This window comes from Haemorhous mexicanus, chromosome 7, assembly GCF_027477595.1.
Source record: "Haemorhous mexicanus isolate bHaeMex1 chromosome 7, bHaeMex1.pri, whole genome shotgun sequence".
In the NCBI taxonomy this organism is placed as follows: Eukaryota; Metazoa; Chordata; class Aves; order Passeriformes; family Fringillidae; genus Haemorhous; species Haemorhous mexicanus.
Genome location: NC_082347.1, coordinates 18076732 through 18100118, shown reverse-complemented (window position 1 = coordinate 18100118; position 23387 = coordinate 18076732). Strand labels below are relative to the sequence as shown.

At 41.8% G+C, this 23387-nt stretch overlaps 1 protein-coding gene across 2 annotated transcripts in view; it reads left to right on the top strand.

Annotated features, from left to right (window-relative positions):
* The first annotated feature begins 1102 nt into the window (after positions 1-1102).
* Positions 1103-23387, top strand: part of CSGALNACT2 (chondroitin sulfate N-acetylgalactosaminyltransferase 2) — a 32865-nt gene continuing 10580 nt past the window's right edge. For both annotated transcript variants that reach the window (XM_059851254.1, XM_059851255.1), the window contains exons 1-2: positions 1103-1257; positions 16823-18061. In XM_059851254.1, coding sequence (XP_059707237.1) covers positions 17398-18061 — 664 coding nt within the window. In that variant the 5' untranslated portion in view covers positions 1103-1257; positions 16823-17397. The remainder of the gene's footprint in view (positions 1258-16822; positions 18062-23387) is intronic.

Sequence of the window (23387 nt, the reverse complement as noted above, 5' to 3'; positions counted from 1 at the left end):
CTTTTGCTGTCTGAGAGCTTGAAATCTAGACTGAACAAATCTGCTCCTTGGACACCCAGCCCCCTCCCACTCTGTGCGGTGTAGCTATTTATGAACAAATGGGTTTATGCCTGCCTGAAGACAAAGGGCTGCTCTGTGCTAAATGGGGTACAGACCTCAACGGAGCAGTAGCATGACAAAGGATGCAGCCTCTGCTGCTCAGACCATTGGGGCTCTGTTCTGGAAAGCCTCAGTGCCTGCCTTTGAGGCAGGTGAACAGTCCCAGGCAATCCAGCAGAGTGATGTCATGTTAGGGGGTGCAGGCCTGTACCTAATAAGCCTTTACTGGCTTTCTCTGACTCTGTTTTTGATGAGCAGAACCAAAACCATTTGGTACCTATCTTTGGAAGAACATTCCTATCTTACCTGCTTCCTGACATTTATCCTTTTAAACTATGGTTTAAAAGCCACCATTCATGCACGTGGCTGGAAGCTACATGAGTTTCCAAGCCTGGCTTCCTTCCAGGTCAAGCCCTGCAGGAAACTAATAATTAAAAAAAAAAAAAAATAGGGTAATGAAATGTTCTTCTGGAAATACAGAACTGTACATAAATACTCGGATAAGTAAAAAATAATTATTGGGAAATTCTGCTTCATGCTTCCACCATAAAGGCTACGTTTCAGGGTTTTGCTAACACGTGAGAAATCAGCATCACTGTGGTGTTGCTGCTGCTGGACCTCTGCGAGCCGTGGAGCTCCAGGGCAGGCAGAGCAGCTGTGCTGTCGGCGCCCGGGCAGTGCCGCGGCTGTTCCCAGGGAGGGCCAGGGTCACTGTCCGTCTGGGCAGCGGTGCGAGCGGGCAGCGCAGGGGCCGGAGCCTCCGGGCGCGCTCGGTGCGGCCGCGGCGCTGAGGGGCCCGCTCGCGGGCCCGGCCGGCACAGCTGCGAGGGTGCATTGATACGCTCCGCTCTCACCCTCCGACGAGGGCTTCTCGCCGCTCCCGGGGCGCATCGGAGTGCAGAGCGCCACCGCCCTCAGGGGAGCGAAGGCGCCGCAGGGCGGGGTGAGGGAACGGAGGGAGGTCCCTCGGCCCCTCCCTGCTGCCGTGCAGCGGCGGCGGTCCCGCTTCCCCCACGGGACTGCGCGGGGGACCCGGTCCCGCCCCGGGGGCGGTCGGGGGCGGCCGGCCCGTCCCCTTTAAGCGGCGCGGCGGAGGGTCCCGCCCGCTCATTTCCGAGCACGCAGGAAGTGCAGGCGGGCTCCGCGCCGGCCCGCGCGGTGAGTACGGCGGCACCGCGCCCCTCCGCCCTCCCGCCGCCCCGCTCCTCCCGGCCCCGCGCCCCTGGCCGGCCCGCCGCCCCTCGCCGCTGCCGGCAGAAGGTGCCGCGCAGCGCCCCGGAGCCCTCCCGGCCGCGGGTAGTGGCACCGCGGCGGGCCTGGCCCCGTGTCCCGGCCCGGAGCGGGTTGCGGCCGGCCCGCACCGAGCGCCCCGGGCGGCCGTGGGTCCGCGCAGCCGGGGCCGCCGGGGGCTGCTCCGACCGCCCTGGCGCGGCGGCCTGGTGTGCCACTCGGTTGTACCGTAGCGTTGTTTTAACAATAAAATGAATCTGTCCCTCACGGCTGCGTTTCCATTGTGTTAGCTGGCCGTAGGCGTGCTGGGAGCGCGTTTGTGCAGCCGCAGGCAGCGGGATGCAGCAGGCGGCCCCCCCGCCACAGCGCAGCGCTGGAGCGGGCACGGTGGCAGCGCCCGGCCGGGCTGTGCCGGGCTGCGGGGGAGCCTTCGGGCGTGCTGCGGCCGCGAGAAACCCCCGTTCCTTCCACCAACCCCCCCAGAATAGGGGAAATGATCATGAGGGTGCTTAATTATCCTCCGTGGAATGTTGAGAGTTGTTTAAACTGTGGTTTACATCTCCGTTTTTGTCAGACGCGTTATTGCTCGGTAAATTCTGTGCTCTCGCAAACTGAGAGATTGGTGTTGAGCGTAAAAATAAATTGTGTAATTGTCACCAGTCAATTAATTCAGAAATGCAAAAGCAGAAACGGGAGATGTTGCAGTTTACAAGACCTTTTTTAAACCTGAGTATGTAGAAATTTAAATTTGGTAGTTCATGTTTTCAGTGAAGTGTAGTCAGTGTTTACTTTATTCTGTTGTTTGTTTGTGCTTTTTTTTCTCTTCGAGTCCCTATGTCAGGTGGAAATTGAGACACTGATTCTCTTCTGCTAAACTTGTAGATGATGGATAAGGACTAACTTTATTGTCTTTTCACCGGTAACTCAACTGCAGAAAATAGACATTGTCTCAACACTGAGTCAATATCTCTCAGTTTAAGGTCATACAGTAAAAATACCTTTTAACCCCCTTTTTCTTTTCTGTGGAGGCTGTAATGCTAGGCCTTGTATGACAGTTTCTTCTTTTCCAGTATGCACTAGCTGCAAATTCCTACCTGAATTTGAGGGAAACTTCTGACTTCCCTTTATTTATTAGGCAGATAGAGGGTCCCCAAGGAGCACCAAAGACAGCAGTTTGGGAATATTCCCAGTAGCTGTCAGTGGAAGTAGATGCATTTTGTGGAGGGGTGTTAGCTATGAGCCTCAGTTACACCCTCAGGCTTTTGTGGGAGACTCTACCAGTGTGTCCTTATCAGAAATATCAGGAGACCTGCACTGAGCATTGCTACAGTGCCACTGTCCTAAACCATCAGCAGCTGAACATGGGAGGAGGAACAGTGGTCGTTGAAGTACATGACTGTACTGCCCAAATAGACATTCTTTAGCTTGTCTGTTGCTGGAGAAAACATGTGAGAACTTCAGTGTGATTAAGATTAGTTGATCTTGAATAGTTCTTTTCCTTCTTGATCCCATGACTTTGTTTTAGCGTTTTTCTCAGGCTTAAGGAAGGAAGGAATAAAGGAGTAAAAGAAACCCCCAAAGCTGTCGGTACAGCTGCTGCATTGTGGTAGAAGTTGCACCAAATTACTCTTGAATGTAAATTCTTTGCTTTTATGTTCCATCCCCAGGATATGGGTCTTCCCAAGTCAGTGAAAAACATCATCTGTGGGCATGGTTAAATAATAAGTAGCTGTGGTCTTTTACCAAGAAAACCCAAAGCATATTTGGCACAAGAATTTCAACCCCTGCATCACAGTCTGCTACTTCATGCTTGCCAGAACTGTTCTGTGGACCTCTTTATAAAAAGAATCCATCAGAATCACCTGAACTTTTAAAAGAGATGAAACTAAACTCCCAGGAGGGCGGGTATGAGAAATATGAGGTCAGTTTTTTTCACTGCAGAAAACAAATTGCACAATATTTTTCTTGTCTCTGAAGCAGCCTGTCATTATGAAGCAAGCTTCATGACTTGCAGTATTTTCTCCTTAAATAATGCAGAAACAGGATCACAGAGGTGGGATGAAAGTCAGGCTTCGGATAAGTGCTGGAGCTGATAATGTCCTTGGCTTTTTGTTAGCTCATCTGCCCTCTAAAGGATCAGCCCTTCAGAATAAAAGTATGCAAAAAAGCCATAATAATTTTGCTTCTGGAAAAATAATGTAGAAAATAGTCAGGGGTTCCGAGAGTACAAGACTTAAAAAAAAAAAAAAAAAAAAAGTCATTCTCAAAGGGCACATTGGGAAGAAAATATTTTCAGCAGCATATTGTTTTTAGAAAAAAAAAAACCAAACCACAAATAACTGGTTTATCTATGTGTCTAATTATGTTCTTTTAAGATTGGTGCTAGAAGTGGGAAAATGAGACCAGAACTCACAAGGTGTTTATAAAAGAAATTTAATGCTTTTTGAGGGGAGTGGGAATATAGTTTTATTTCTGAGTTGGAACCACAGCTTATAAGAAGAAATTTGTGGAAGGGCACTTCTTACTGTCTGCCAGAATAGCTTCATTCTGAATGATGATTAGAAAAGCCCAGCACATCCTTTAATATTATAGCTCATTTTAAAAAATCTGGAAGTGTGCAATTACTTTAATATCTTTAATTTCTTTTTTATTAAGCTCTTAGAATTTTTTTTTTGAAGGCAGGAAAAATTCTGCAAGTTACAGCCCTCTAGTCCATGAATGCCTTTTGGTGCAAAAGTAGTTGAATCGGGTTCTGTTTTAGACCCTGGTTTAGAGGCCCATTTTGGGTGCAGCTAACTTCTGCTTTTATCCAGGCCTTTAAAAAAAATTTATTGTAAGGCTGCAGGTATTTTGTATGTACTTAAAAATGTAGACCAGCAAGTTATTCAGCTTAGTATTTCTTGGCTATCTAATACTTCATGGTGTGTGTAGTCTAAATTGGTGATTCTGATGGTCACTGATTGCTGAGAAACTGTTTTAAAAAGAGTAACAAGGTAATCATTGCAAGCTGTGTGTAGTCACTAAAGATGGGAGATTCAAGGAAAAAGGAAGATGGCTTTTTTCCCTAATCCTTGAAGGTGCTGCATGTGCAAACCTGGCACATGCCAAAATACTTGTGAGAAGCTTGCACTCTGTCTGCTGGCACTGGGCTGTCTGTGCTGCAGCTCTGGGTTATGGTAAGGCTGGCAGGAGCCACTTGCTCCACAGTTATTTCTGATTGGGGTGTGGTGGAACAATATCTTGAAACAATCTCTGCTTTACCTTACTTGTTTTGAAAGCTCTTTCCATCCTCTAAAAGCAAGTTGATAAAACTGGCAAGAGTTTCAAGCTGAGAGTGCAAATGTGAGCTCTGGAAAGAGCATCAAAAGACTTGGTGTTTCAGAGTGAAATTCAGAGATTCTAAATCAGATGACATGAGGAAACTATCTTGTGAGGAAATCATGTATGTACTTTTTAAGTCTATTTCCTGACAATCATCTCCAGCTGTAGCAAAAAGTGACTGTAGTGATTGGCCTGTTTACTGATTTGTTGCTGCCTGCAGTATAGGTGCTTTCCAGCATGGTGCTCTTGGGTCTGATTGCTTCCTGTACCCCTTCCTGTGTTCCTGGGAAGGTTTTGGTCTGGACCCCACCTCCCTGGGTGCTCCCAGGAGCCCACCTTCCTTGGTGCCCATGTCTCCCCAAGGAGAGGAGGGTGCCTGCAGTGGAGGGTGCCCATGTCTCCTTGGGGAGGTGCATTTGAGAAAGGTGGTGACAGCAGGGGCAGAGCTGCCTCTGTTTTACTTCAGCCTTTTCCCCCCTTTAATTTTTTCACTGGTGGAGTGAATGGGTGGTGAAGAGCAGGTCTGTCTGGCTTTTGTTCTTACCTTTCCTCCTCCCCTGCACTAAACGGTGATGTTTCACTGGTGAAGCAGCTCCTGGCAGAGGATCCTTCTCTTTTGGTACTGGGCTCTCTGGTAGGGATGTCACTAAGGGCAGCTGTCTGGAAAGCACAGATCAGCACCCGACAGCCACCATACGCATCCTGCTGTCAGAAGTGAGACTTCCCATCAGCTCCTCTACCATGGCCAGAAGTGACCTAAAATGTCCATTAATGCATTGCTTCAATAGATGGAGGGGTAAGAATGTTTACCTGTGGGAGTCTGAGTACAAGTACACACTTGGCAACTAAAGAAGTGCAGAATGGAAGTTCTGTAGCTGTCTCAGCAGTGTGTAGGGGTGGCTGGGCTGGTGCTGGGGGAGGATTTGGTGGGCAGACACTTCTGGCACTTGTTCTCCCAAAAACTAGGGAAAGTAATTTTCTCTGGCATACTGGAGGGAATTTCTGTTCAAGGAAATCAATGTGCTAGTTGTAGAGCAGAAGTAAAATTCTCTCATGGCTAACAAATCCTCTGGAGATGAGTCCTACCTGCATACTGTTATTGGCTGTGACTGGCAACAGTCGTCTCCTTTTGTTGAATGTAGCTCCAGGCAGGTTCTCAGGTGTTCAGAGTAAAAATAATACAATACAGAACAGGTAGGAGTTAAAAGTAGCTTAGAAATACAGTACTTGCAGTTATTGTATTTCCAAGTAAAATTACTGAACAGCTGAGGTTCTTTAATATAGACACCTGCTTCTTGTATTTAACTCTGACAAATGTTGAACATCAACCACAAAATGAGGTTAGTATGTCTGCACTGTTAATTGTGCTTTTTGTCAGGCCAAAATATGAATGCTTTCATAGAAGAGCAAATTACAGGACACCTGAGTTCTCCAAAAAGTTGCGTATGAACCTACAGCAGTTTTGTATTGACTAGCCCCAGTTAATTGTGCAAAGAAAAGGGCCCTAGTAGTTTTTCCGATGCCAGTTGCCAGAGGCATGGAAGGACAGTTTCTGACTATCAGGTGTATAATTGCAGGAAGACATGAAAATTTAAAGCTGATGGCTGAGATGCTGCTGTACAGAGGTTCTGAGCTAATTCTGTGTGTAGCTGTTGTGTTTGTAGTGTGTTGTGTGTGACAGACAGTTACAGCCAGATCGGTAACCAGGCAGATTTTCTGCTCCCCCAGTGCTGGTGTGTGGTGTTTGCATCTTCTCTGTAGAAACTGCAGAAATAATACTTAGAGAGTTCTGGGTGGAGTTTGTGCTGCTGCTGCAGGGGCAGGTGCTGAGCAACGATGCACAGGAAGCAATTGAAGCTTGTTAGGAGCACTGCTGAATTAAAGCAGAGGAAATGATGTAAATGAGCTTTTGTTTTGAAGCACACTGTGAAAGCACCAAGTGCCACTCTTGAGCCCCGTTCAGAGTGAGCTCACAGTTCTGAGGCTAAGTCGTAAGTTTCTGTGAAGTAAAGTCTGTCCTGCAAGAGTGTTTTGGGTGACAGCTTTCAGATGACTTGTGGTAGCACTTCTGCTGTCTGTTAAAGACTTCCTCAAGCAGTGGTGTCAGAAAGGATGGCACTTGACAGCACTGTTGATGTTGCTCACTGCCACAGGGGCAGCAGATGCCTTGCATGTCTTGTGCTCTAGTAGAGTGAAAATTAAGACTGCTGAGTGATGGTAGTATAGTCTGTCTTCCATGTGCTCTGTGAGTTTCTCATGCAGGTAGGAGTCTTCTGAAGAAGACATATACGGTTTGTGAAGTAGGAGGAGATGAGTATTGTTTGCAATCAGTGCTGGCTGGACAGAGGCTGGCAGGTTTCTTCCCAGCACAGTCAAACCATTGCTTCAGTAAGATGCCTCTGCAGGGCAAACTTTGCCCCAGTGCCTGCAGTGTTTGCTGAAGGACTGGGTGTTAACATCCAAAATACTGCATTAGATTCTGCTATGAAGTGCTGCTGTGCATGTTTCTTTATGCTGGATTTTTTTAAATTAGGTGTTGGACAGAATCCAGTCGTTTTGAATTCTTTTGCATTCAGCTCTTCAGAATTCCTCTTGAATTTAAGGTCCTGGACAGATGGACAGGTGGAAATGACAGGGGATTAAATCAACTGTGTGAAGGGACAAGAAGGGAGGGAAAAAAACCAACTCTAAACCAGTGTTCAAACAGTATAGTAGAAGTTTTTGCCCGTAGAACCATGTGTTAAATACGGCACTTGTGACAAGTGTGGTAACAACCTTAGTGTCCCTGCTGTGAAGCAAAACAAGCAAAAAAAAGTTAGGGAAAAAAAAAAAAAGGTAGTGAGATATGAACACAGCAAAAGAAGAGTGCAAGGAGCCTGCAAAAACTTAGCAGAGGTTTGCCAAAACTCTTGGCTTCTCTCCCCTTCAAACCATGAGGATCTCTTCCTGAATAAAAGGGGAGGAAAGGCAGTTCAAGTGGTCCAAAGATGACTTCAGGGACTTGAAACACAAAGCAGGAGAGGTGAAGCAGCATAATGCCAAGTGTTCAGTGTTTGAGGTTTCTGGTTGTTCATACTGGCAACTCTTTCAATACAAGGAGAATATCAAGACAGATAGATCTGACAAGCTGCTGGCTTTTCTGCTTCCAGTGAAGCTTGGTATTGCTAGTCCTTTAAGGGTAAGTTAATGCTTAGGTATAATTCATACTGAAAAATTACAGATGACATTAGCTGTGCTTCTGGAATGCACCAGATGTTTCTCAATTGTTTGGCATCCAGCTTTCATGGCTGGTGACATATTTGTGGCTGATTTGTTGTGCTGAAAGCAGAACCTGAGCTATTACACTGAATTTTAGCCTTTCTAAAAATATTTGTAGTTTGTGTTTGTCCTTCCAGCTTCAGTTGAGGACTGAGGAATAGCATAGAGAGCACAATTTTCAAAACCACATGTGAATTTAAGCTAGCTGATTCAGTTTTATTTAAGAAAAACTTAAGGGTGTTTGATTTTTCAAAGCAGCATTTTCTCAGGATTTCTGGATCAAGTAATATTTTAAGCTGGTTTTCCTTACTTTAAAACTATCAGGCCACACTACCCCTTGAACAAAATGCACAGAAATGTCTTCCAGTGGACTCCTTCGCTTCAGGAGTCTTCAAACGTGCACTGAGGAGACATATGTACAAATATTCCCTGGTCCAGGTAACCTTCAAAAATTTGGCAATAAATCATAACTTTGGTGAGAATATTGCTGTGGTGCATAGTTGTCCAACAAAACTTTCTTATTGAATTTAAATAAATTTCCTATAAACATTTCTGGTCTTAAGATGGATATTAATAGAAGTTTGAAAGTGTTTTTAAGTTGGATGCACTTGAGAATTTAACTTCTTTCTGTTTCCACTTCAACTGCTACAGCTACACTGTAGTCTGGAATATTACATCCTTGAAAACAGTAGTGTACTCTTATCATAGAAAAAAATTCCAAAAAAAGGGAAAAAATTTAACTCATCCACATTAAGTCTCTAACTTTTTTTTAAACACTGGCCAATTTGCTGTGCAACTGTTAGAACACTCTGGGTAGAGACTGTCCTTTTCCATCCCTTCATTTCATAACTTAAGAAAAAGAAATCTCCATGTGAGAACCACCTGTGAGTGCCTCAAGGGATCTGTTTTGCTTTACAGCATTTTCAGATTTGCTTTACAGTACGAGGAAACTGCATGTATGACCTTTGTTCTTACCTCCCACAGTGAGAAGTCTTCACTGGCTCCATGTATGAACTTCAAGGACAATTATCCTTTAAAAATAGCTCAAGAGTTTACATAGGTTGGCATTTATATTTTCACTATGCTTAGGTTACAGTAGCTATGTTATCTTGATCTCCATATATAGAGAAGTAGATGACAGAGATCTGAGAAAACAGAAGACAGCTTGATTCTGGGAATATAATTAGATGTGAAACTCAGGTGAAGCAATTGCAGGAAAACCATGTTATTCTCATCTCTTTGGTTTTGCCAGCTGCCATTGCACAGTGGAATGCAGCCGTTCTCAGTGGTTGGTTTTAATAAATAGAACATGGCATCAGTGAAAATGTAGGTGTGCTGTGCACGTGAGCTGGGATCACTTTTACTATGCTGTTGGGTTTGAGGGAGCAGGCTCCTCTTGCGTGGGGGAAATATTTAGCTGGGGCCTCTTAAGTTGTTTAGACATTTAGGGTGCATGTTTCCTCATTCACTTTGATTCAAGGTGATGCTGTGTTTCTAAGTGTAGCTGGTTTTCTGTCCTTCTGAAGCAGGCTGTTTTCTGTGCAAAAAAGCCCTACCTACAGCATTACCTTTTTGAAGACTGCTGAGCGTCTTAAGTTTAATTTCTGCCTCTTGCTGCAGCTGTTGCTCTGTCCTACAGAAAGAAGTAAAAGCATCTCCAGCATGTGGTCTAACAGAGACTGCTGTGCATCCTTGAAGATAAGCTGTAGTTGCTGTAGGTGGGATTTAGTTTTGCTTAAGCCATCCTCCACAGACTTTTCCCCTTGATTGGATGTGCAGTGTTACACAGGCTGTTGGGAGGCTCTGCCACCTTTCAGTGGATGGACTGCTGGGTGTGGCTGCTCGGGTGTTGTGCCCAGGAACCCAAATGCTGCTGTGTTATAATTTATGCAGCCCCTTATGGGGATTGTGTCCTTAATCAGGGTTTAACAAAGCCTGTTGTAAAAGCAGGCTGGGTTCTTGCCTAATGCTCATATGAAAAACAACATTACTTTCAAGATGTTGGGAATACCAGGAGAAAGATCTTCCCTGATAACTGTGCTGAGGTAGCTCTTGTGCTTCTGTTTTTATTTCTAGGTTGAACTGTAGCAACCAACAAATTAGGTGCAGTAACTGTCGTCATATAAAACTGCTGTTCCTTTAATTCCATGACAATAAGGGGAAGACATGCTTCACCAAACTTGGAGTTTGTGGTTTTCTTGCCAAATTTAAAAAGAGGAATAGCACCAACAGCAGTGCAGAAACCCACAAGCTGAATAATATAAACTATAGGAAAAGTTGTGTCATACAGAAAAGCTACTGTTTTGTGAAAGCTGAAGGTAGAAGAGCTTTTTGTGATAGCTGATTTTAAAGCAAGCAAGCAAGCAAATGAAACTCCTTCAGCTGGTCCTACCTAGGACATTTTACCTGGTTTTTCTTGCCAAGCAGATGTCTCTCTTCATAAAAACAGTAAAGTGACTGAGAGTTGACTTTTGTTTCCTGAAATGGAATAATACTGACCAGTGTGGTTAAGGTGTAGCTGGTTGGGTTTCAGTTTTAATTCAGCATTTTCCAGACAACTGGACTTGCTTTGGATTCACTGAAGCTAAAGCAGGGCTTCTATTCATATGCTCATTGCTTACTTTGGATTAGTTATAAAGTAAATAATGTGAATAATACTGTTCTTTCATTTGTCCATTTAACTATGTAATGGGTTTAGTTTTGTTTAGGAACAACAAATGCCAGGACAAGCGATAACTTGCTTGCTTCTCTCACTTACAGGAGATAAAACTGCTTCAGCAAAAGGTTGCTCTTTTTCCTTGTTATTTCACAGTAGATTATGAAAGAATTGCATTTAAACCACCACAGTACAGTTAATATTTCCTTCAAGCATGACAGAATGACTACTTTTTCCAGGCATTGTCATGGCAAAAATGCCACCATTTCTGGGTTGTTGGATATCACCTTCTGTTTGCTTTTTCTGAGAACAGAGGCAATAAACTCCACAGTATTTCCTATTCTGTCAGCTTGGCAAGCTGATTTATTTTTTGGCCATGTGCATGGGGCAGGGAAGGAGTGTGTGGTGCATGAGCGGGATGGGTCCTTCCTGCAGCCCCCAAGGCTGTGTTGCTGTTGTGAAAAAACATTCCTGGGAACTTGAAACTGAGGCAGAAATTGCAAGAGAGAATTTAGGCAAGCTGTAAAGAGCATGACCTGCTTGATTGTTCTTGATTTCTAAGATGACTGAGCACTGCTATTAAAGTGAAACCCTACTCTTGCCTATGTTTCTGCGTTTTAGAAGTTAGTACAAAGTCTGTTGCTTCAGTTGCATATCCTGAGAAAATGTAATTAATAAGCAGGACCTGGTCCTTGGAAAAGGCAGGGTTTTTTATTGATTTTATCTCTCCTAGGTGTTGAGAGTGAATTGATCTATCACATGAAACAAGGGAGATAAGAAACCTGATATATCTTCCCTGTATACTGCAGTCTCTAATGTTGCAGTGGAAATTTGTGGAGGTTTGGTCTTAATTTTATTTTGGAGCACAGCATTTCTGCTGGTGAAACAACAATGTTGCTTTTTGTAAGAGAAACCATCTGCGTGGAGAATATTCTTTTTTGAGTAATAAATCCTGTGATTGTTGCACCTTCCACTGAAGTAACTTTTTCCTATGGTTCCCATGCCTGAACTACTTATTCCTGGTGTACTGTGAGTTCTAGAATGGTCCTCGTGCCAAAGGCATGATTTTTTTTTCCTTCCCATTTAGAAATTAAAGAAATATCTGATGTTACCTATTGCAGATCTGTTTGAGCACTTTTAAATTCATCACAGGCTGTTCATAATGTGGACAGTTCACCAGTGTTCATTTTTCCCCCCCATGTTTTTTATTAAAATTCAAGTGAGATGCTCAATGATCAGTGTACAGTCATCATTGTTCCCCTGTTTCCCCCATGGGACTCTGGCTTTGGCAGAGGAAAGGAAACTGATGAAAATCAAGAGGTAGCTTGAAAAATTCCTTTTGGTGTCACCCAGGTAAGGTGAGCAGCAAAGCTGAAGTTCAGTGCTGACCAACTAAAGGGAGGTGTTGTGATGAATTGGAACCGTGTGTCATATTCTAAACTTTCAAAAAGTTGAAAATAAGCTGCTGCATGTGCTTGATGTGATTGGTTTACCGTGGGCAGTGGTTGCAATGTGTACAAGCAAAACTTTCAGATTTTTCAGAATTCAGTGTGAAACTGATAAGATCTAAAATGCTTTGTGATTATTTTCTATTTACTATTGGTTTTATTGAATGCAGGGTGTCTTTCCATTAATTGATAGTGCCTTTTAACTTCTCTGCCATCCAGCAGTGCGTGTGTGTGTGCTTGGGAGCCAGAGCTGAAAGCATATCCAGTGGCAGAATTGTAATAAAGAGATGGGGTTTTTTGGTCAGTAAAGAGGGTGAGATTCTTGACTAGTTTTCCATGGAAAGTGAGAACTTGAGCAGTTAATTCTTGTGAATTTTTTTCCCTCTTCATTTCTTCCTAATAGCTGACAAGTCTGACTTTGGCTCAACTAGAGCTGTGTACTAAAAGCCTGGAAAAATTCTTTTGTCTTTTCTGAGGCTATACCTCAGCACACTGTCTAAGCAGAGATGAAGTGATGTGTACTTGAGGTATGGTTTGAGGTTTTTCTCTCTGGGGTATATGCAAAGATTGTCTGCAACAGCAGATGCCCAACTTGCTTTGTGCTTGGTTTCACAAGTGGGAAGATAAAGGTGTGCCCAGTGTTCCTCTAACATTCCATGCTATCCTGTTCTCAGTGGCACTGCTCTTCAGCATAGGAAGGGAATATGCAAGGGATGAGATTGGACCTTATGTTTTCATTGGGTAACTTACCAAGAAGAGAAGTATGTATGTGGAAGAGGCTTAAGACAGTGAATATCTGTGGCATCTGGGTGAAATTATGAACAATAAAATAACTCTCAGCTGGAATTTCATGAGCAGCTAAACAGTGTCCGACTAGGGCATGCTGAATGAAAAGGGCATATCTAAAGTAAAACATGCTCACACAAGGAAAGTCCCCACGGTCTGGCATGAAGCCAGGTGCATCCTGAATTAGGTCACTGCCTTAAGTGTGAATGTTTCCCCACTTCAGAAAGATGTACTCATCCACAAGGAACAAAAACAAGGAATAACGAACAAAACCAGAATGCTAATATAATTTTAAAAATGTAAAGCATTTTCAGTTAGCATGCCGGTCTATTCCCTTGTGCTTAGAGAATAAATGAACTTTTTTGTAAGGAGCAGAAACATTTCCATTGTTGAATATACAGAAGGCCCTGGAAATGCAGAAATATTTACAACCAGGTGCCTCTGGAAAACCTGCAGATCTTTATAAGATTTGTATAATCCTCAGATATCTCATTCTTTGGAGATCATACAGACTACTGCAAATAGACTAGTTCTGAAAAACTAATAGGCAGTTAAATACCAGCATGCAATAGCAGGTGCAATTTAAAGTTTTCAAACTTCATCTTTAAGCTCTGAAATTCCAGGGACTTCTGTGTGATTACTAATTACCAGGTAATCTTACTGTCCTTTTTTATAAACCAGAATGTACTCTGTGACCCAATTAGTTTCTTTGTTGTGATTTTTGGGATCCCATGTGCTTTTGCTTGTTCTGGGGTTTCACAGCCTGCTTGCTCTTGTAATCATGTTCTATGGACTAGTTACTGGAATTCCTAAAGTAGGGCTTTGCCAGACTTTCAGATCAAATTTGGGTTGTAAATATGCAAAATAAGGTGTGGTTTTTTTTCCTGTTCTCTGAAAAGAGAGACTAGTGAAATAGAGTGCTCATAGGCTCTCCTTTTCCAATGGGAAAAGAAGGAAGGAAGATTCTTACTGCTTTCACTAACTCTGTAAAGAATTCAAGATGAAATGTGTCTTGCTCCTTTATAACTTCCCTCAGCAGAAGTAATACTGAAGGGAAAAAAAAGTCAATTGGCACAGTTCCTACTGCTTTAGCAAACTAACTTACCCATTCACTTCTCCATGTGCAATTTAAAATTTTAATGTTCAACATAACTCATTACACAAACATTCCTGGCCTTTAAAGGCCATGCTGAAGCTCTAGTGGGAAAAATGCCTGTTCTTTATGGTGAAAAAATGGTCAAACATAAATAGGCAATGCCTGTCTCTGTAAAAAGGCTGTCTTGTTAATAGGATTGTCAGTAGCCCATAGAGAAAGGTTTTCAGCTCATGAAGGAATAATTAGAGCCCAGAAGGAAAAGTACCAGCAAGCTGGTGTAGTTCTCATTGCTTCAGGAGTGGGTTATTGTGTGTCTTCCCTGGGCATACAATAACCCACTCAGGGCAGTGCCCCCCAGCCAGCCCTGTGCTGTGAGCGGGTGCAGTGCTCGTGGGAAGGGCCAGGAACCTGCAGGTGTCCAGCAGTGTGTCCCTGTGGGGTGTGTTGGCTTCCCCAATCCAAACTTACCATAATGATGTCTGTTTGGCCACCGTGGGGAAAGGTGGGAAGAGCAAGAGTTCTCTCACTGCCCCCTGCTATTCTCTGAGGGGATCTTGATCTCCTGGTACATAGTTCCTCTCGACACCACATCTAGAGATCTGTTCTCCCTTGCTTCTAAGACATGAATGAGACCTAAAGAAACTGAGTGACTCATCAAAGTTGACCACAGGGCAATTTATTGGTGGAGCAAGAATTGACTGCAAAAGCCTACTAGAACTAATGGTCCATATTCAGGGGTATTGATTTGTTAGTTGACAACAATTAGAATAGTTGGGGCTTGATTTACTGATATTTTATGCAAGTTAGATAGTCTGATCATTTTTCAATATGCCTTTACTGATTGAAGATGTGGCAGCTTCTGCATGGAGTAGCTTTAGTACAGGTTAGCATTTACTGAGTTTGAAAGAAACTCATGGTTCTTTATGCTAATAATTGTGGCTTCACCATTCGCAGTCTAACAGAACAAGAATTCAGTAAGAAATGTAAAAAAAACATCATACGGTCGTCTTTGTAGTAAAGAAAGCTTGGGATGATATTTTATCATTTCTGTGAACTGGTTTTATCCTGTAGAATTTTTCTTCTGTCTCCCTTGATTCATCACATCTGGATACTGGTCAGTAGTCTGAGGATACATCTGGAGTTGATCAGTCTTTATAGGCATTCAACTTGCATTTATATAATATTGTGTTTATGCAGTGAGGAGTGACTAAATTCTGGCTTGTCTGGACTTGAAAGGAGGTTATCTAGTATTCATAATGATAAAACTGTTACTTATTTTGTACCAAAGTCTCCAGTAGCTTTCCATGAGTTCCAGAAGCTTCCGTTTCAGATGAGTAGTTGCCTTTAATCTGCTGTATTAAGAATTTCTACATAATCTGTGTAAATTATTTATTAACGAGGACTTTAGCACTACAAATACTAAAAACTGCTTTGAGCAGTCCTATAGACTTCAGCTGGACAACTCCAAGGTGTGCAGCTCTTGCAAAACTTGGTGTGGATGACACGCCTGCACACTTTGTGTGGCTGTGGCAGGCATTGCTGCTGGTGGTATGAATAAGTCACAGTCTTTCAGGCCTTGCAGTTGGAACTTTCTTACACGTGAAGATGCTGAATATGACAGTAGCACTGATCGGGGTACCTGATTCGCACTGGAGCAGTATCCTGGTGCTGGAAGCTGAGTGGGAAGGGAGGAGTGTCACAGAGACATAACTGGGGAGACACAGTGCCAGGTGTTTGCTGTAAGCACATGGGGAGCATTGTGGCACTCTGGGTGACTTGCAGGGACAGCATAAGATGGGCTGGGTGGCAGCTGGCAGTGCTGGATAAGTCTGCCTAACCCATGTAGAAGGAGTATGGGAGTGAGCCATTTTTTCCTAGTCTCCTAAGGATAGTGAAACTAAACTGGGAGTCTCAGAACCTCCCCCAAACCATAATTGCATAACACAGTCAAAATGGATATAGAGCTAATAGGTCCCTGGATAAATTTTAATGAGCTTTGCTTATTTTATACAAGCAAATTTTAAATGAAAGTATTTTACTAATGTTGAAAGTAGACTAAAGTGCACTGAGCTTCTTAGTCTTTTATGCTGTCATTGAAGAGGTCCATAAAACATTTAGCTGACTCAGTGCTGAGCAGGACTTTTGGTATCCCTCTCTTGTGTAACTGTGGGCTGTTTCTCTGGTCTTTGCCTCTAGGCTGGTTTGGTCAGTCATGTAGGAGTGTGACCCATGAAGCATGCTAGCCATGCATGAAGCATGTGACCCATGCTAGCCCAACCATGTCAAAAGATGGAAATATTAGCAGATGGATAATCTCAGGATCTCTTTCATCAATCAGGGATTGTCATTGAATTTAAATTTCTTTTTAATTAGACTTAATCTGAAATGCAGTTTTGGTAAACTTTGATATTAAAATCTATAATACTTTATTCATGAGTGAACAGTTATACCCTGAAAGGTATTTACTTAAAGTAAAAGCAAATGAAGTTGCAAGCTTCTGCTGCTTCAAAGTAGTTCATGGATTTTGTTTTTTCTTTTTTTAATAGTTTAGAGGAGTAGGAAAGGCATGGGATTTGTTGGTATCCTTTTTTCCTCCCACAGAGTAAAACAAAGCAAAAAAACCCAAGAAGGAATGGGGGAGTTAAAACAAATGTGAAATAAACTGTGGTGGGACTCTAAGAACTGTTACTGCTTTGGCTAGCTGTGTGACAAATGCATTTTATTGGACTGTGCATATTACTATTTTCCAGACACTGTGTTAGAGGGAGTTGCTGATGGGTAATGCAAAAAAAAAGATGTTTTTTCTTTCTCCCTTTATCACTCTTTCCACCAGCAGTCTTTTGCGTGCATGTATTAGAACTTTGTTCATTGTTTCTCAAATGACTGTCTGCTTTGTAGTTCTAATATGCACCTTTCTTTTAATTTTAGGTTCTGTCTTCATTTTGCTGACTCAAACCAGATTCCAAGGAAAGGAGGGGAAGTGGAATAAAATACTCAAGTGCCGGAGGAAAAGCAAGACTAGCCAATGAAAATTATTATTACTAAACTGTAGATTGCTCTCACACATACTGGGGGGGGAAATTGCTGTCTGTTCAAAGCTTAGAAAATTACTTTTGCAGATTTCCTTCACAAAACTTCAAATAAGCTAGGCCCCTTCAACTAAGGCTGAATTAGGAAATGGAAATATGATTCCTTGCTGGTGTCTTCGGTCTTCCTCCTCTTTTGCAGGTTTTTTTTGTTTGGGGTAGGAAATCCTGAACAAATTGTATGGCGTCAGCCAGACTTACAGTTGATGGTTATGGATGACACAGGAGCTTCAGATTTATATCTCTGCAATGACACCTGATTAAGGCAAAGCTTGGAAACTGCTCATCTGCTATGTTACCAGAACTTGTAGTGGCTATTACAGTTGTGTTTTCTCTCTAAGATTTGAAGTCTGGGGTGATGTCCCCTGGAAAGCAAGAGCAAATAAGTAATCTTTTGGGATTGGAAGCAGAAATAATATGAGAATGCCCAGAAGAGGCTTCATAATTCAAGCCAGGACTCGTTGGCTATTGGTGGGCATTGCTTTACTATTCAGTTTAGTCTTGCTCATGTATTTGCTGGAGTGTGCTCCACAAACAGATGGCAATGGATCTCTGCCTGGTGTTGTAGGTGAAACCATGGGTAAAGAATACTATCAAGCTCTCTTGCAGGAACAAGAAGAGCATTATCAAAACCGAGCTACCAGTCTGAAACGTCAGATTGCCCAGCTAAAGCAAGAGCTTCAGGAAATGAGTGACAAATTGAAGTCCCTGCAGGAAAAAAAGAGCCCGAAGATCAATGGTATGAACTACCAGGGTACCAAAGAACAAACATCCAATGATCTCCTAGAGTTTCTTCATTCCCAGATTGACAAAGCTGAGGTGAGCGTGGGGGCCAAACTGCCTAGTGAGTATGGAGTCATTCCTTTTGAAAGCTTTACATCCATGAAAGTATTCCAGTTGGAGATGGGGCTCACTCGGCATCCAGAAGAGAAACCTGTTAGAAAGGATAAACGAGATGAATTGGTGGAAGTTATTGAGGCTGGCCTAGAAGTTATCAATAATCCAGATGAAGAAGATGGACAAGATGAAGATGATGGAGTAGGAGACAGGCAGCTGTATAGTGAAAATGATTTTGTAGAAGGTATGTTTACATGCTTCCCAGCCCCTTAACAGAATGTCACAACAAGCATTTAATGGGGTTTGTACTTTTAGGAGTATTAGTTACTTGAATAGAGTTTTGAAGAGTAATTGCACAATAAGAGCCTTTATTTCTGATGATGAGGGCATTACTGCTTCATTATCTTGTGTTTTTCATGGAGTAACAAATGCATTTCAGAAGGACTCACCGCAAGAAGTGTACTGGGGAAGCTGTATCTGCTTAAAATATAGATGCATTCATAATTGATTGTAGCCAAAGCCAGTGTGACACAGATGCTTATGGTACTAAATAAATGAAAGACTTTCAGTGAAACTAATGGCACTGGGAGGGAGAAATTGATTCATCTGTCTTGTTCCAGACTAGTTAAGCAATCCAGCATGAAGCTACATGGTTTTTCTTCACTCATCTCTATGCCACTTCTAGTTAATAGTCAGGCATTTGACTTCCTTAGAGCTGGCACAGTCATACTGGAGGAAGAGGTAGGTTATGTTCTGGGCCTGTCAGCTGAAGAACTTGGTGTCCTGAATAGACCTTTCATGATACACAGTTATGGAGTCTCCTAAGCTGGGCAGTCTTGGACTGTTCTCTTGTTTTCTTTTCAGTTTTGTCTCAGTGCCTGTAAGTTTCATTGCGGAACACATATAGGCCTATGTAGCAGTTAAACTTTCAACACTTAGTAAGGCCCTTAAAAGGTGCAGTAGTGACAAATCCCATAACAAGGTATGGTATTGTGTGATGGAGATAAGTATTATCAAAAACTGCCCTAGCACCCCTTCTTCATAGTTAGAGTAATAAATAGAATTCATGCTCCCATTAAAGACCAAAAGGTGGACCACATTATAAGACCATTACTATAGAAGGGATTCTGAAGTACTGATGTCTATATTATTAAGCAAACATGCTGGAGAAAGGTACCATTGGCCTTGAAATAGTGGGTTCTTTCAGTCTCACATGATGTAATTGGTCTGTAGTGCAAAAAGTCTCTGTTTTTAATAGCTACTGTGTTTAAAGTTTGATGAAAGTACTCTTCTTCATTCCAGAAGGTGGTACAGGCCATGGAATCCACTCAGCTGAATCAGTACAACACAGCCTGTGTTAGGCTCTTAGTACAGTTCTCATTTAAAACCCCATTATTTTTTCCAGGGGTTCTCATTCTTGGGCTTTATTTCTACATTAAGTATTCTGCTGCTTTTCCATTACTTTTTTAGATATTGCTTGTACTCAAGTGGATTTTTATTTTACCATGACTGAAATAGCTGTTGATTTTTTAATGCACTGCCTTCAATGACAGACATTCAAGAAAGCAAGTAGTTTTAGAACCTTAGAATTACACTTCATACCTCTGCCTCTGTTCACACCAGTATTTGTTTTTGGAAATCAAACTAATTTCCTTTTGCTGTGAAGACAGTAACTTCAAATGCAGGGTTACAGAAACTATAGGCAAAAACAAGCCTTTTATGCTGCATATGGGTGTGTTAGCAACCAGCCATAGTGTTATCTAGATCTATTAGTATCTTTCTTTAGACAGAAGTTGTGGGTTGTGTGGGTATTCTGTGGGTTTTTTATGTGCAAATACTACTGGCTAATTTAGCCAGCAAAAAAAGGCATCTTCTGAATGTTAGCATATCTTTCCCCACCCCTGTTTCTCCAGAAGCAGACCCAGCCAGTGTTGGCACATACAGGTCCCTTGCCCTGCAGCCCTGTAAACGGGCTCTAGGACTCTGCCTGTGCATCCCTTTTTGATGGAAGTGCAGTTGGAAAGCTGATACCTTTCTGTTTATAAAATACTAGTCCCTTAAGCTGTCCTAAACTGATCAAATTGCCTAGCAGACTTGGTGTATCAGCTGAAGTCAGAACAGGTCCTGTAACTGTCTTAAGAGCACATCAAAATTGTTGCTGGATTAGAGTTGCTCATTTAGAGAAACAGTTTTTAAAGTTGGCTTCAGTTGAGGCATGTAATTTAAGTTCTACATCCTCTTCAGTTTGTAATTATTTTGTAATAAGTGGTTTGTGACTAAAACTAGAGTATTGTGCAATTTGAACCTGGAGGGTGGGAAACTTGGTGTGTGGATCATTTTTTTCTCTTCTGGGACAAAAGAGAAAACATGGTACTGCATTAATGTATAAGTTAATAAATTAATACAGTTAATACATAACCATCATGTTTTATGCTCAGTATAGTTAAGTTGATTTTATCTTCTAACTTGCAGGATTTTTTTCCTCAAAACTACTGCATATCTATATACAAAAACTTACCCACAAAACTGTGCTACAAGAAATTTTTATTCTGAAGCCTTCTAGCTTGTTACCTCAACAGGCTATTTTTATATAGGTCAATATTTGGTTCTGGGAATTATGTCTGCTCTTTTTCTAGACTTGTGAAAAAGTAGACTAAACTTTGAACCATGTAAATTTTTGTGATACGTACTTTCAGGTACTCTCTCTTTAGAGAATTTGGTGGCTGTTTAAGTAAGTTTAGAACATCTTTTCTTATAGATGATTTTACTTAGTGGTGTCTTTTAATGTCTGCTGAATATGTCTGAAGTTCTTTCCCAGAATTTATGTTGCCTCTGTTGCCCAGTCAGTTAAGTGTCATTGTCTTCATTTGAAAAAACATCAAGAATTTTTTTTTCTTACTGTATTTTAGGATTTTTCTATATTGGAGTAACTTGAGACAACTAATACTAATAACTTGAATTGAAAATTGATCTGCTTTCCGTTTTAAAAATAGGAATTTCCTAAATAACCTTTTTTTGAAAAAGTACACTTAATAGGCCCATAATACTAGTGGTACTGAATTTACTGATTTTTATTACTCTTAACACTGGGCAGGCCAAAAAAGTTCCAAATGCATTCTGATGGATGCCAACTTTCTTGTTGCCACTCTGCATTTTTGCAGTGCGTCCTCGATTTCACCGTTCGTGCAGCTACCTCTCTGCATGCTCAGCCTCTGTGGGCTCTGCACGAAGATCTTCTATGGTGGTACAAGGAAGCTGTGTCCACAACAGGGAGCACTCTGGCCAAGTGCTTCCTGAACTCATGTTATTTTTTTAGTGTTGCAAAGCAGAGCGATGATCCAAGTCTGCTTTGGAATTCTGATAAGGCAGATCAGTCACAGCCACACCATGGTTATATGCAGGCTTTGAGCAATAACACTAAGTAAAAAAACCCCAGATTTCTAAGTGTATATTACAACTACAAAGATACTTTCTGAAAACTTCAAATTATTTTTCACAAAGCTCAGTTGGCTTGCTCTGCTGATGAAGAGAAAACCGGCAAATTTCTCAGCTCTGTTTGCTGTACCTGTTTTCTCTTGTAGCAACCCATAATGAAATTTCCAGTATTTTAATATTAACAGAACAAAAATCTGACCTGAAAAAAAGTCTTGTTGTGCAGTTACTGTTTGAGAAACCCTTTGAAGTTGTTAGGTTTTTTTTTCTTAGTGTTTACATTAGATCTAAGTGTATCAGAAGCAAGAGTACCCTGTTTCCCCTGGATGAAGAATATCCCTAGAGAGGTTAAAAGATGCAATTTTACATATTTTCACAAATGAATGGATTTAGGATTATGAGCAATGGACCTAACTGCTGAACTGCACATTCTAAGATAGTCCTCCATTAAAAATATATTTCTTTGAGATCAGTATTTGATAATATTAAATGGAGAGTAATTCAGGGGAGATAATAGTATTACCTCTGTCTGTTCCCTTTCTCCAGAAGACTGTGACATTGAGTCTAGAATGATGATAGAGAAGCCTTGAGGAGCCTTCATGGACACACTTCACTATCAGTGTAACTGGCTCATTTGGGTTTACATTTATCAGTGTAATTGGCTTTTTAAATCAAGAGATTACAAGCTCTTCAATTGCAAACATTTAAAATTAACTGTTGGAAGATAGAAGCACTAGCATGTTTTCAGAAGCTAATTGGCAATTACCTAATCACTAATAAAGGTCTTGTTATTGAATGCCTAGCAGTGCTGTTTGGGTCCATTTCTCTTGCTTCTTTGTTTCCAATTGAAACTGGCCAAAATCAGGAAACTTTCTTTAGGTCATCATTGAAAAGGAAGACTTCCCACCCCCACCCATCCTTGGAATGTAAAAATCCTTTATTCCCATGCTGTAAGCTTCCAAGTTCTTGCCATCCATAGAGCAGTGTGGACTGCTGGTCATGCAGGCAGCCCCTGCCTGTGTGCTGCACGAGACCAGCAACTGGCCACTGTCCTGGGAACTTCAGTGGAGAACTCTAGTACACACCAAAAGAACCAGATCCACTCTAATCCATAGACCAAACACTTCCTGGTAGTTGTAAAGCAAGTAATATTCAAGGCATTAGAAGAACAGCTTTTTGGCTTTCATAGTAACTCATCCCCAGGATTCCTATGCTGAATTTGTTTAGTGAGAAGCAGAACTTCTGCAAAGGGAGTAAAGCTTCATGGACCAGGAATAGCAGCTGTTAAATTATTTCTGCTGCTTTTTACCTCTTTGCTTGTGGAGTTCTCTTCTGGATGGCAGCCAGTGTATGCTAGTTGCAAGGTGAGATAACAGGTTTTATTAAATGAGTCAGTTCCAAGTGTTAAAATCTTGAATACACTAAGAAGTAATTCAGATATGGGTTCTTTTTCTGGCTTTTCTCTAATCTGGCTTCTGTGCATAGAGACTTTAGTCCCATAAAAGTATTCAAATTAGTAGATTAGCAACAGAAGCTAGCTCATAGCAAGGAGGATAACTTCAGGAGTACATACTATTTAAAAGAAATGGGGTTCTAGTAGCATGTTGAGATTCACAAGTTTGAAATCTTGTATTTCAACAATTGAATGTTGGCTAGGCACTATTTGGATTTGAATTTGCATATTAAGGTCTTTATGAAAGTTACAGCAGTGGATTTTGCTTTAGTTTAATTTTTTTTTAAATTAGTCTAGAGATTTTTACTCTCTATGTGCTTCAGCCTTCTGTTGTAGACTGACATCTAAGTTTATCATTTGATTTAAGATAAGCTATTGGCAGCTGGTATGCTTTTAAAAAACTTCACTTATGTTGTAAATGGTATTTTTATCTGTAAACAGCTATTGGATAGCAGAGAAAATAATAAAATACAGAATACTGAAGGTTGATTTCCCCAGGAGTCCTGGTACAAAGTATTTGCTGTCTATTACATAAAAGTGTGATGTATGAGCACTGTGGTGCATCAGCTACTCCATTCACCAAGATGCTGTTTTCAGCCTACAGTGTGCAGCACAAAGAGTTGGAATGGAAGAGGGTTGAGAGGGATTTAACATCTTGTGCTGCTTCTGGCAATCAGCATTGTGG